Source organism: Sander lucioperca, chromosome 22 (assembly GCF_008315115.2).
Source record: "Sander lucioperca isolate FBNREF2018 chromosome 22, SLUC_FBN_1.2, whole genome shotgun sequence".
Taxonomy (NCBI): Eukaryota; Metazoa; Chordata; class Actinopteri; order Perciformes; family Percidae; genus Sander; species Sander lucioperca.
In genome coordinates, this window is record NC_050194.1 from 443,308 (window position 1) to 457,789 (window position 14,482).

Genomic DNA, 14,482 nt, shown 5'->3' on the forward strand with positions numbered 1-14,482 from the left:
TATCATGATTTTGTTTTGCCAAATAGGGCTCCCTAAATGTATAGCTGATCTATACTTTGTTCTTCTGTATCTTCTTTTTCTCTGACAGGAAGAATGAGTTTGGTATTGGTGTGGAATTGACCACTGAAGGCCAGAAGCTGATGCAGGTCCAACAGGACAGGCTGGGCCGCAGTTTAGACCGCCTCTCCACCGAACTCTACAGCAAAGACACACACTTTGTCCTGGAACTCATTCAGGTGGATTCCTAATATTTACACCCTGAAAGATGATGCTTGATCTTGTTTATTTTTGTTCATTTATTGTAAGTCAAATTTGTGAATATTGTGCCACTCCCAAGTTAAAAAATTGTCTAGCAAGCAAAAGAGCTAAAAAGAACTGAAGAAATATATTATACTTACTACTGATTAAAGAATCACATATGTTAAGTCTTTTGATCACGTGTGATTAATATATTGTAAAAGTAAAAAGCCACTTGAGATTTTTAATGACTCTGAAGATGGCTATCCAGAGTTTCATGTCTTAGTTTAATTTGAAATACAGTATGTCTAAAAATGACTTATTATAACCTTTTTGTTTCCATTTTTCAGAATGCTGATGACAACAGTTACCCATCAGAAGTTGGTGTCATTCCAGCGCTGGCCTTTGTGGTAGAGAGAGACAGCATCTCCGTTCTCAACAATGAGATCGGCTTCCAGGAGACGAACATCAGGGCCATCTGTGATGTGGGTCGCAGCACCAAGGGCAAACACAAATATGGATACATAGGTAAGTATTTACATGATGGCTTGAAGGAGCTCAGAAAGCCAAGGCTCATTGTTTGAAGCGTCCAAGCCTTTGTCACCAGAGGATATACTGAATGTATGAAGTTAGAAAATGTGACCTTGTCTAAACATGGTCTGTTTATGATCCCGATTGTTCTACTTCTCATAGGTCAAAAGGGCATCGGCTTCAAATCAGTGTTCAAAGTCACAGACCATCCTGAGATTCACTCCAATGGCTTCCACTTGCGCTTCGACAAGACCTGTGGCCCCATGGGATACATCCTCCCCCACTGGACTGAAGATGAGAAGCTTCTAGACTCACAGCTGAAGGACATGAATCAGCACAGGTTGGATGATTGATAAACATAACTTTTTCGATGGGTCTGTTCTTTTTAAGTGTCCCAGTAAGCCATGGCATTGTGACAGTGAGCCAGTATGCACAATAACTGAAGCAGCTAAATGGATTTCAGCCATAATTTTAATATTTATGCCTGTACTAGTGCAGTGCCCGTTAAAATGTGCCTGTTTGGAACAGGCCGATTGATTGGCCTGCGGTATTGCTGCTTGTAGAAGAAGACCCCAAACCACTTCATATGCAACTCCACTGTATACCCTACTACTAACTTAGTGATTTACCTGACAGAGAATGTTGCAGATTCAGAATGTAATCACAAAATATCACAATGAAAATGTGGAGTAATGTGGCCGGGTTGGTTCAGTTGGTAGAGCAGGCGCACATATAATTAGAGGTTTATGCCTTGACGCACTGGTCCAGGGTTCGAATCCAACCTGTGACGATTTCCTGCATGTCTTCCCCCTCTCTCTCCCCTTTCCAGTGTTTCCCACACATAGACTAATGTGTGACGGTGCGCCTCACTATCAACACTGGCCGCCGCACATTGCGTTTCGTTATTAATAATTATTTTTTTTTAAACGCTATTTAAAACACGTTCTTCTGCATTTCCTTTCCCTGCTCTCCTCCGTCTCTTTGTCACTTGTGTCTCGCTCACACACACACACACACACACACACACACACACACACACACACAGCTGCACCCACCGTGCAGTGTTTTTAGCCCCCAACGTCGCCTTCCAGGCAGCGCGGCAATGGTTATGTCAAAGAAGTTATGGTAGTGTTAAGGTGAGGGTTAGCTGCCTGTAAAGGCAACATTGGAGGCTTAAAACACCATCGAGCCCACCGCGCACACAGCGTCTGTCTCCATAAAGGAGAGAAGACGGCTGGCGCAATTCACAAGTTCACTAAAGGTTGGTATCTATCTCGTGAACACATTTACACAATCACACATTCACAATCTCTTAGCAAACAAGCGATTGTGCCTGCTTCAGAAAGTTAAAGGTGCAATATGTAATACTGACGTGTTTAAAATAGTTACTGCATTACAAATTCAAAATACTGGAGAGAGTCGTCTCCCCCGCCCCTTCCTCCCCAGACTCGAAGTTCACGTTGGTTGCCAGGCTGATACCGGAGCATCCACAACAATGTTGCTAGACGCTTGTCTCCTATAGCCAGACATTACTCCACAGCACAGCGGAGTAGCTAACGGTAGATGCTGGCTATATTGACAGTCATAAAAGCCCGTGCTCACTTGGAGCTCTGTACCCAACTGACAGACACACTTTTTCGGCTTAGAATTACCGTAGGAACTGCTAAAAATTCCACAACCTCGCCATCCTCTCCACACTCCAGACAGACACACTTCCTCGGCTTAGAATTACGATAGGAACTGCTAAAAATACCACTATCTTGCCGTCCTTTTCCACCCGACTGAACACACTTTTTCGGCTTAGAATTACCGTAGGAACTGCTAAAAATTCCACAACCTCGCCATCCTCTCCACACTCCAGACAGACACACTTCCTCGGCTTAGAATTACGATAGGAACTGCTAAAAATACCACTATCTTGCCGTCCTTTTCCACCCGACTGAACACACTTTATTGGCTTAGAATTACGGCAACAATCGCTAAACACACTGCAAACTCAAGGTCCTCTCTTGCCGATTTACAGCCCCCTCTCTTGGCTTCAAATAACTCACCGTTGTCGGCTACAGCCACTTACACGTTGCCTGGTCCTGGTAACGTTAGCAGTTAGCAGGGTTAGCATGGCGGCGTTAGCCAGGACCAGTCAGGATCACTTCACTGGCTGTGTCTCAATTGTTTTTGCGAGTAACCAACTCGGGTACTCTAGCTATATAATTCAATGTGAGTAGCTACACAAATGTTGAAATGACATAAAATGCCCGTCCCTAATAGCTGTGATAAATTAGCCTGAAGCTAATGCTTACCTGTTCAGGAGGAAATTAGCCAACTCTGCGTCCTTTTGGGCTCTAAGCTGTCTCCAGCTTTCAAATACATCTCCAGTATTTACCCAGACGGGTTTGTTACGTCTCTGGTCATGCAACTATTAGCAATATGCCGTTTTTTTTGTCGGGTAAAATCAATCTCCGTTGATCCTGTTCGTTTGTTTGCTGTTTTCATGGCTGTACTAACCTCACAGCTGTGGCGCGCTGGGTTTACGTTTTTACAGGTATATCTGGCAACCCGGCCTGGCTGACAAACTGGGCAGTTGATAACAACAAACAGGCCAAAACACAAACAGAAATTCCGTCACGGAACGGAAATTTCAAAAGGAGAAAATACTGGCATTAGCATTGTTGTCAGAAAAGGTAGTATTTCAACTTAGCATGTTTCCGTAATATCTGATGATGCATTGGGGTCATTTTTGGATTTATTACAGTAAATGTATTACATATTGGACCTTTAACTAGTCGCAAGTTTGCGGTCATTTTTCACTCTTACTCTTTTCGCCAACCTTATTCCACACAACAGTGGTGATGAGGTATATTTCACATTTTAGCTGCCAAAGCTCCACTGCTTTCTTCGACCCTCTCTGTCTCTGGTCCTGCGCTGTGCTCAGTCAGTGTGCAGTGCGAGAGGGGGAGTGGACAGCGGCTAGGGAAAAAGCCAATGTGTGTTTCTTTTATCGATATATATTTAATAATATATTTTGCATTTCTAATCCAAACAACGTCAAACTTGGCACTGCACTTACCCGTGCCCGAAGCAAGACACCTGTCAAGTTTGAAATCCATCGGACTAACGGTTCGAGAGATATGCACGTAACACACACACAGACAGACGGACAGACAGATGTTCCTGCAATTTATAGATAGATAAGGTGTAGGATGTGAAAATATGCCAGCTTCACACGCTGCATCTCCTAGGGCTGGGTTTAAGAAAAAAAAAAAAAAATTCCGATTCAAATAGATTTTCATTTGAATGATCCAATAGCGATTCATAAAATCCGATCATAGAATCAATGTCTGTCTGTATCATATGAAACTACATGAACTAAAGAATCCATTGGTGCCAACTATTCCATGCTACCTTTCGGGAAGGGGGTTAAAAAACACTCCAAAGTCAGGCCACATTTTGGTGAGAGAAAAACTGGCATGGCCACTTGTACATTTGTAGAATGTCTTTCATATCCAAGCAAAATTGGTTTTGCAACTGAAAAAACAGATTTTGCAATATTTAGCAGATGGTATATGGCATTTGTTTGAAATATTGTCTCTGGTAGATTCATGAGGACTACAGTTGACTGCTCCTCATATCTCTGCATGGTAAATTGAGACCGCTAGCTAGACTATCTTTCCAATCTAAGTTTCCTCTCGCACAACTAAAACAACTTTTAAACATACACGTTCCACCAAAGCAAGTTCCTTCCCGAGGCTATTTTGCAGCAGCTCCGTGCAGAGCTTAGTGACTTATGTGACATAATGCCAGATCCCCAGCATGTGGAGGCGGATCTGGCAAAGCGATACTACTAGTTTTCTAACTACATCGCTGTATATATTTTTTCTTATCAGCTGGACCACTAAGATCTACCTTCCTCTACGCTCCGAGAGCCATCAGACCAGAAACCTGTTTCAGGACGTGCACCCATCCCTGCTGCTCTTCCTGCACCGCCTGCGCTCCATCTCGATCTACAATCAGGTAGCTTTTGCATTAAGACCTTTGCTCACATGTATTTTTGCAAACAAACATAGTTTACATCATTGTTTCAATCCTAAAACAAGCCATAAAGAATCATCTGTTTTTTATACATCCGCGTCTGTTTCCCTGCAGAGTGAGAAGCGTCTTGTGACAATGACTCGGAAAGATCTGAGTCACAATGTGTTAGAGGTGGAGCACACAGAGGGCATTGAGCGCTGGCTAGTGGTCAAAACTATGGTGCAGCCCAAGAAGGTAATGCAGAGACACATCTCATCTCAAATCTCATTCTGTTGCTTTCTTTTCAGGCACGGGTATCATATCTAGATCTCAGAACAAGAAATCGACATCTGTTCCTAAATTCCATCCTTCCTGGGAAATGAATAAAAATGAATGTAGCTTTGCATTTTTCTGACGTGCTCCTGTGATGGCACTATATAACTGTTCCTCGTTCTGCTCCGTAAAAGTCTTTCCCTTTCTGCGTCTTGCCAGATGTTGTGAAAACTCACTTTTTTGGCAGGCTTGATCTGTCAGTCTGAAAAAACGCTATAATCCCTGCCCCTCTTCTTCAACGTTACCTTTCCATTTCCCATAAGCAGCTACCAGTTACCAGCTGTCAGGTTATGTAAAAGAAGAAATGAAGCTGAGTGAGAAAATATGTTGAGACATTCTGTGCTCTAGTTTACCAACAACCATTTAACAGGCCCAAATATCCATTTCTGTAATATTGTTTGTAAGCTGTCGCATCTATTTTGACATTGATCTGTTTTTGCTTCAGATCAAAGAGGATGTGGAGTCCACTGAGCTTGCCCTGGCTTTCCAACTTGACAGCAACATTACAGAAAGTGACATTGTATGCCAGCCACAGAAACAGCCTGTCTTTGCTTACCTGCCCCTTCGCAGTTTTGGCTTCCGTTTCATCATCCAAGGTGAGAATAGAGTTTTTAATTATAAAGCTATCCATTAATGGAGACACAGTTCGTTTGATGAAGAAGAAATTTGACTCTCACTTGATACTCTTTCTCAGGTGACTTTGACATCCCTTCCTCTCGTGAAGATGTTGACAGAGACAGCTCATGGAACCAGTCGCTTCGATCTGAGATACCACAACTCTTCCTCCAGGCCATGGATGTCTTCACTGTAAGACCATACTGTATCTACAGTATTTACTACATATCTAGTAATTTACTAAGAAAGTGTACTAAAAGATCAAATGAGATCATGATGAGATGTTACTGACAGGAAACCTGATCATTTATCATTCACAAACAATCATTTACAATAAAATAAAATAGAAATAGAATATAGTAGAATGCAGCAAACTAAAGAGAAGAACCAGTTGTATAAAGCATTCAACTAGGACAAGGCAAGAGGACATTGAAGAAGAGTATCTTATAGGTCTTATGGTAAGTTCAGCATAATGTGCTACTGCTTTTGTTCAAATAATAATTCCAATGGCTACTCCTTTCTTGCTGTTTCGTTGATAGGGCTGCGACACCTCACGAGGGCTTAATGGTGACACCTGGGTCCCAGGTCAGGGTCATTTCGAGCCTTACCTTGTAGCATTTGTATTACTCAGTAAGGCTAGTGATAGGCAGTTCGAGAGCCCCGTTCCCATACAAGCCGATATTGCTGAGGGCAGCGTGGGAGTCCAAGCCATTTCTTGATGTCTGTTCTGTCCAGCTTCTCAACTTTGGTGTATGGAACCTCATAGATCGTCAGAGGCCCCATCAGATGGGGGAGCGATCCAAACTGCAGGCACCAAAGTTCTAACATCCCTTGAAGTAGGGTCTTGTCTATGTTAACAAGGCCTTTGATTGTGTCTTCCTGAAAGCTGCACTTTCACAGCAGTCACTGGTTTTATCCAGCAGATCAGTCAGTTGAGCTTATAGGACTTGGTTTTATATTCCCGTATTGTAATCGGCTATCATTTCTTAAGTGAGGTTAGGAGCGTAATTGCTTCAATAGCGGCCATTAGTTTTGTTGATAGGCCCACGATACCTCCAGAAGGCTCAATGGTGACCTGTTGGGCACCTTTCCTCCTGGCACAGAGGCCATGGTGTTTGAGAAGCCAGGGGTCGGGGGAAAGAGGGTATAGTTCTCCTTTTCTTCAAGCACAAGTGCCAGTTGCTGAAGGACCTAGTTGTTCCTTCAGGTGTAGCGTCCTTGGGTAAGGCTGGTCTTGAAGCCAGTGAGTATGTGCTATAGGGTTGCTGGTGTTTGGCAGTGGGGACAAAACATAATACAGTAATAACAACTAATATCACTCAGCCCTTGGCTATTGTCTTTGTTAAAACCAGTGTTCTGCTTTCTGCTTATTCCAGGATCACCCAGAGTTTAAGGGGCTGAAGGGCCTCTCCCAGTTCCTGCAGTTTATCCCCCTGCCTGACGAGGTGTTGGACTTCTTCAAGCCTGTTGCTGGGAAGATTATTCAGATGCTCAAGGGCAAGGCATTCCTGCCTACACTCAGCTCAGGTATTACTCACACATGCAGGTTGTGAAATTTTAAAATCTCACAAAAACAGCATAAACAAAACAAAAATATTTCTAGTATACCAATGCTGAGAGTTTAGTTTTGGTATACTAGCAATGAAAAGCATTGTATCTAACCCTGTGAATGTTCCTCTCTCTATGCTTTCTCTCCCAGATGGTAAGGTTGTGTACAAGCTGCCTTCCCAAGTGGCCGTCTGTCACGACGCCGTGATCCGTGACGTGATTGGCGGAGACGAGCTAGAAAAGCATCTGTCGCTGTCCTATCTCCATCCGGGTTTGAGCCCTGCACCACCCTCCTCCCTGCTCACTCACCTAGGAGTTAAATACCTGCGGGGATCCGATGTTACCACAGTAACCACAGCCATGGCCAGGGAGCTGATGGAAGGCATCCATTCAGGTGTGTTGAAGGGAGGAAGAAGGAAAAGGATAGCGAGGGAGAGAAATTTGATGGAAAGTCAATCCATGTCACTTCAAATAATGGCAGAACACAATGGATTATAACTGCTGACAGAATGCAATGTGTGTAATAGATATTTTGGGCATTTTCCTGTAAGACAATTAATGATAGAAACTTTGCATTCCTATATATCTATGATAGCACCAGATACTTGAAGCATTTGCTGCAAGCCATCACTTATTAAAGCCATGCTATTACAGCCTTGTGATATGTGAACAGTAGCATGCAGTATGGCCACCATCAAATATTTGCTAATTAATGCACTGCTGTAATTTGCTTCATTATTGACCTTATTGGTATAACATTTAGTACCGTAGCTCAACCCCCTCTTGTTTTTTACTGATAAATTATTCATTAAAGTCATTCATAAAAGTCATAATTTTAACATGTTTAAACTTAACTGGTATGCTTCTAAGGGTGTGCATTAGTTGGGCACACACCTATTCATTTTGTAATTTATAATACGATGAATTTCTCTGTAACGTAAAACTCAGTACATTTTCGGCACCAACCCATTGTCTTCCAGATGCCGACCTGCGTCAACTGGCCAAGCTGTTGGTTTGCAACTTCCGAGCTCTGGAGCATGGCTACGGGGAGGCAGACTCTATCCTGCAAACCCTAAGGGATCTACCCATAATCCCCCTGGCTGATGGACGCATGGTGGCACTAAGCGGGGAAGGAGTGTTCTTCCCAATTGAGGAAAACGAGACCAAAAAAAAGAAAGCTCAAGCTCAAACAGGTAATTTCACTTCAGTGTATACTAGAGTATACATTGAGTATACATAAATATATAGTTATTTATTTAGTAAATATCATCTCTATGATATCACGATCTGTGACATGTCTTGGTGATTTCATTGCAGATAAGTTCTTGTTTGAGTGTCTATTTTCGCTCACAAAGATGTTTCCTGTTTTTGCAAGGATTTTATTAAGATGCTGTATGTTTTTGAATAGACTGTCTTGTTCCCAATCCTTCTTTTATTCTACGTTACAACATTTCAACATAGATATAAGGGTACACCTGTGTGTGTGTGTGTGTGTGTGTGTGTGTGTGTGTGTGTGTGTGTGTGTGTGTGTGTGTGTGTGTGTGTGTGTGTGTGTGTGTGTGTGTGTGTGTGTGTGTGTGTGTACACGTGTACATTTAAAATGTTTTATTTTCCTAGGAAGCTAGACATCAGTTTTATCACCAAATGAATTGCTAAGATCTCAGAATACTGCAACATTGCTAAAAATAGGTCCAATACACAGTATACAGGGGTATGTAGAGTTGAATTTGCATGCATGCATTTGTTATCTTATTATCGTCAGATAATTATTACCCAGCACCTGCTAAGAGTTTATATATGTGCATGTGCCTCCTGATTACAAGTGCTAAATCAACCATGAAAACAAAAAGAGGAAGAAAAGCAGTCAGAATTTAGGCCAGTATAGTTTCACAGGTTTCACAAGTTTCCAGTTTGAATAATATGGTACACTGATGTAGAAAAACAATATAATATTGATCGCCTTGTCGATGGTGAGAGGTGAAAATGTAACACTTTTCCATCTCAGCAGTGAAATACTGTACTTGCAGAAACTGAAAATTTTGGTGGGAATTCATGATATTAATAAAAATAGCACATTTAATTATTTTGTACAATTGGACTTACATACTCAGATAAACTGACATGGTATTGTAGACTGTAAAACCTAATTTTCCAGTGTCTGAGAAGTTATAGAAACAGACTTTTTCTTGCTTTCTGAAATGACCTGCTTTAACAGCTGTGTCTGCTCTCTTAGAAGTCAGCACATTCATAGACATTTAGGGCAGCGAAGTAGGTGTATGATAAACTTCACCTCTCACTAAGAATAAGCAGACATACAGCTCCTCACATCAAAACATGCCCACCACCCCCCATGTTGTGCGTAATCACATTCAAAAACAGTACCCAAAGCAGGTTTAGAATGCCAAGCATGAATAATTGATTTTCACACTCTGATGTAAGCATCCTGCCACTGCAGTTTGTTGGCCTTAATAGTCATGTAGCCTAGGTGGTTTGGTGTCTTTATAAGTAACTCAGAGGGCTTATGGACTTGAAATGTATTCTGCTTTTTTTTCTGTATTCTACCTACACACTCTTTATCATCTCGCTTTAGTGCTTTACATGAGCAGCACTAATGTCTAGGGCTGGATCCAAATATTCAAATATTTGTTCGATTGATAGGTATTCGATTTTCAATTTTGGGATTTGAATTTTTTTTTTTTTTTTTTTTTAAACTTGCATGCAGGCTGAAATTTATTGTGGTGTTTTGTCGGATTAAGCTGCTTGCTAAATGTCCGCTAGCCGCTGGCTAATTTATGCAGCGCTATGTCGTGTATGTGTGTGTGTGTGTGTGTGTGTGTGTGTGTGTGTGTGTGTGTGTGTGTGTGTATATATATATATATATATATATATATATATATATATATATATATATATATATATATATATATATATATATATATATATATATAAGCCAAGAACATAAAGCGAGCAGTCTATTTGTAAAGGTCTGTATGGTTATACTGTATCAGTCTGGTGTTGTTTTCAGGCGATTTGATGAAGGTAAAAACAGTAACATGTTAGTTATGGCTGTGCATAATGCCAATACGGTGAGGCAGTTCAGTAATCCAGTCTGGAACTGCAGTGTCTTTTCGGAGACTGCACAATAATTCCAGAACAATATTTTATTCCTCTTTTCTTATGAAAGAGTATTGTTTTACTATTAGCCTTGACTCCCAGAATGCAGTTGGGTGAGTGTGTTGACCAATCAGAGGCTTTCTACCTATCTTCTTCTTCTTTGGTGTTTTACGGCAGCTGTTATCAGCAATGTTGCAGATGCTGCCACTTTCCTGACTGTTGGTTCGCTGCTACATATACTAAAAGTGGAACGAACAAGCCAAAAATAACGATATAAAATGTAAATGTAATAAATAATGCATAGATTCTCATTTGTCCATGTAATGGGGGATCTACTTCTTTTAACTATACAGCCCCCGGTAAAATTCTTTTTTTCACTGCTGATAGCAGTAATTAGTCACTGCATTGTGTTTCGATGATGGCGAACTGAAAGCACACCCCCAAATACGTGTCAGTATTGTGCAATAATTTATTTATCATACACAATACTGTCATAGGCAATATGGACCTTTTTTATTGTATACGTTACCAAGCTCAATAACTATTAACTGACCATTGGATCAGCGGTCAAGGATAGAAGACTGTTAGCGTTACAAATGACATTACAATTAACACGAAGATACTAATGATACAGATTCATATTTACACATAGATAACGCTCTGAATGTAGTTACTGTCTTTGAGGTAGGCAATACATTAATAATTCCAGGTTTTTATCTGTTTTTATCACAGTCATACACTCACCTGAAGGATATCAGCCTGGTCTGGCTTGTCCCTCCGGTGCTTTATAGCTGTATCATTACCTTAAATACTGTAACCTATTAAATATTAAATATAAAAATAACAGCATAAAAACATGAAAATAACACAAATATGTCCACCTTACAACTACCAAATAAAGGTAAAATTACAGACAAAACTAAGTAAAGCTTGAAAAGTGTATTTAATGCAATTAATGTGACATGCAAGGCATATACAGCATTACACACATTGGGATAGTATAGTAGGAGGTGTTTTTGAGATGGCACAACTAACTTTTTGGATAAAAGCCTATGGACTTTTCTAGGGGGAAAAATCTAAATAATATTTTTATTTGTGTTAGTTGCAGTGTGTATTTCTGTTTCCCCTGATTGCCGAGTCTTGGGAGATCAATTTTCAAACTTTTCAACTTCAGTTCAGTTCATTACTGTTCTCTTGTTCTCTGTGTGATTTCAATACATTACTTTACAGTTTTTTTTCTTTTGTCTTTATAGTTATATAACAATTTTACATACATGTGTTATCCTTGCAGCCTGATAGCCCAGGTTGTTCTAAAAACAATTATGTTTATAAATTGATTGTGCATTACAGGGTTGAGGTTATAGTACTAGCAGTTTCACACAAGGAAAGTAGGCGACCCAAACGTTGGAAAAAATGGCATAAAAGGGTTATGAAGAAAAAAAATTCTTCCACAAAATAAAACGGCAGCCTTTGGATTCTCTTAACATCTGTTGTGAAATTATCTATACAGTGGATGTAAATTATGAAATTGACTGAAATAACCCTATTTAGTATCCCAAGGCATTAAACTCAATATTGAAACTAAAATGTTCACCCAAATAAATGGAATTCCTGAAGTTAAATTTAGGTGATATGACCTACAATCCAATAATATTTAGTACAACTACCCTGTAACAAATATGGCCTTTGGAAAGTTCAAAACATTTAACATTTGTTGTTTTGCTAAAATTTGTGGTGGTGTTAATCCAACTCTCATGCATTATCTTTTCATAGGCCCTCTGTCTGCATTGTACAAGGATGTAAATGTAGTTCACCCCTCTCTGCTGAGCTGTGTGGAGCCTCTGAAAAGTCAGCAGGTTCGGGAGCTGCTGAGAAGACTCGGAGTTCATGAACTGGAGCCTCAAGAACTACTGGAGCAGCACATCTACCCTTCAATACAGAACAACAAATGGAAGGTACCATATTGTATAAACTGGATCAACTGTCACAGAAATGATTTTGTATTGCCCATAATATTTGGCTTAAATATCTCTTTCTTTCTCTTTTCGGCCTCTGTTTTTCTTCCCGTCGTTCTACTGATTCCACCACCAGTTAAAGCCAGAATCAGTGGTGGTGAGTTACTTGGTTTTCATCAAGCTGCATTCCTCCTCCAGCCAGGGGTACTCAGACCTTGCAGTACCTGTCCTCACCAGCAGGGGTCTGCTGTGCCCGGCCAATGAAAGGGTGCACTTCTCGGAAGAGTACGGCAACATCAACCTGCCAAAGAAACTGCCCGGTATGGAGAAACCCACAATTCTTAATACAGACACAAATGTTTGTAAAAAGTTTGACGCAACTGAACATGAACCTTATACTTCTCCAGCTATTGTTCTGTGTCCAAGTGGGCCCTGGAAAATGAGCTAAAATATCCTAAACAAACAGCAAGACTTGCAAGACAACAAATAGTTTCACATTCAGTACAGTACAAGAACACAGAATACAATATGCTACATAAAGTGCAGAATAAGTGGGCAATTACAAATGCCGGCAGGTAGTGAGGTGCAAGTAAGTCGATGGATATGCAATGTACATGAACAGAGAGTCTATATCACTGCTGAGATGGTGTAAAGAGTCAGTAAACAGTTAGTCTAGTGGTCTAGTTAGTGAGGTAGCTCAGTTATAAAACAGTGTATATGAATAGACAGTCTAGATAAATGCTGCGGTGTAGTGAAGAGTCAATCTACAGTTAGTGCAAGTTGTGGTCTATTAAGTGATATTGATCAGTAATAACACAGTAAGCAGTAATCAATCTATATAAATGCTGAATGTAGAGAAGAGACAATATACAATTAGTGCAAATGGTCTAGGTAGTGATGTATATCAGTAAGAATACAATATGCAAGAATCGACAGTCTGTATGAATGCTGAGATGTAGCAAAGAGTGTGTACAATTAGTGCAAAGTGTGGTCTAGGTGGTGATGAAGATCAGTGATAACACAGTATACAAGAATAGACAGACTATATAAATGCTGAAATGTAGTAAAGAGTCAATATAGTCAATATACAGTTAGTGCAGATTGCGGTCTAGATAGGGAAGTAGGTCAATAGATGTTAAAAAATTGTGTGACAACAAAGGTGGGAAGAAATAACGGTTGCGCATACAAGGGCAGGTGAATAGTGCAAACTAGCGTAAACAGATATGATAGTGCAGTGCAGGTGAAGATGTGCATCTGTGCAACTATGCAATGGGGCACAACAGAGATAATGAAGTAAGGGTGTGCAAAAACAGTGGATGAAAGACGAGGAGCAGTTAGCATGTACAGTGATCGGAAAGGAGCACAGACAGACGTGCTTTGAAGGCAGTTAGTGGGTTAAGGGTTTTGAGTTTAAGGGTTTTTTGTAGTTCATTCCAATCACTTGGAGCTGAGAACTGGAAGGAGGTGTGGGCTTTTGGAGTGACCAAGGAGATGTAACTGCTTGAGTGAAGGCTACGGGTGGGTAAAGCTATTGTGACCAGTGAGCATAGGCTTTGCCTAGCAAGGATTTGTAAATGAGTTGATACCAGTGAGTTAGGCGTCGGATGTGTAACGAGGGCCAGCCAACTAATGCATAGAGGTTGCAGTGGTGGGTGTTATAAGGGGCTCTGGTCACAAAACGTATGGCACTGTGGTAGACAACATCCATTTTTTTCAGGAGAGAGTTTGAGGCAGTTCTGTATATGACATCACTGAAATCTTGAATTGGGAAAATTGTCATTTTCACCAAAGCGAGTTTGGCAGCGTGAGTGAAGGAGGCCCTGTTGCGGAATAGGAAACCAATCCTAAACTTAACTTTAGATTGAAGGTGGTTTATGTGTTGCTGGAAGGAGAGGGAACTGTCTAACCAGACACCTAAGTATTTGTACAGCGCCACATTTTCTAGTTCCAGTTCCATATTTCAGCATTGCACAGTTTAAGAACAATACAGATAATACGCCCAATCCCATTTTGGAAGGCAGTCTGCTTGACAGTCCTGGCTTACACAAATAGTCAGCTACACATATTTCTGTTAAGGTGTTTTTCTCTTTTACCAAATAAAAAAAATAAACAACCATTTCATCTATGAAGCAAACAAGCCT

General features: G+C 40.7%; 1 protein-coding gene across 5 annotated transcripts in view; it reads left to right on the forward strand.

Moving 5' to 3' along the window:
• wu:fj29h11 (protein NO VEIN) overlaps positions 1-14,482 on the forward strand; it is a 62,953-nt gene that overhangs the window by 29,711 nt on the left and 18,760 nt on the right. For all 5 annotated transcript variants that reach the window (XM_031291132.2, XM_035997305.1, XM_031291136.2 and 2 more), the window contains 12 exons: positions 89-236; positions 588-765; positions 931-1,108; positions 4,653-4,779; positions 4,912-5,031; positions 5,555-5,705; positions 5,804-5,916; positions 7,101-7,251; positions 7,424-7,666; positions 8,253-8,465; positions 12,160-12,341; positions 12,478-12,661. In XM_031291132.2, coding sequence (XP_031146992.1) covers positions 89-236; positions 588-765; positions 931-1,108; positions 4,653-4,779; positions 4,912-5,031; positions 5,555-5,705; positions 5,804-5,916; positions 7,101-7,251; positions 7,424-7,666; positions 8,253-8,465; positions 12,160-12,341; positions 12,478-12,661 — 1,988 coding nt within the window. The remainder of the gene's footprint in view (positions 1-88; positions 237-587; positions 766-930; positions 1,109-4,652; positions 4,780-4,911; positions 5,032-5,554; positions 5,706-5,803; positions 5,917-7,100; positions 7,252-7,423; positions 7,667-8,252; positions 8,466-12,159; positions 12,342-12,477; positions 12,662-14,482) is intronic.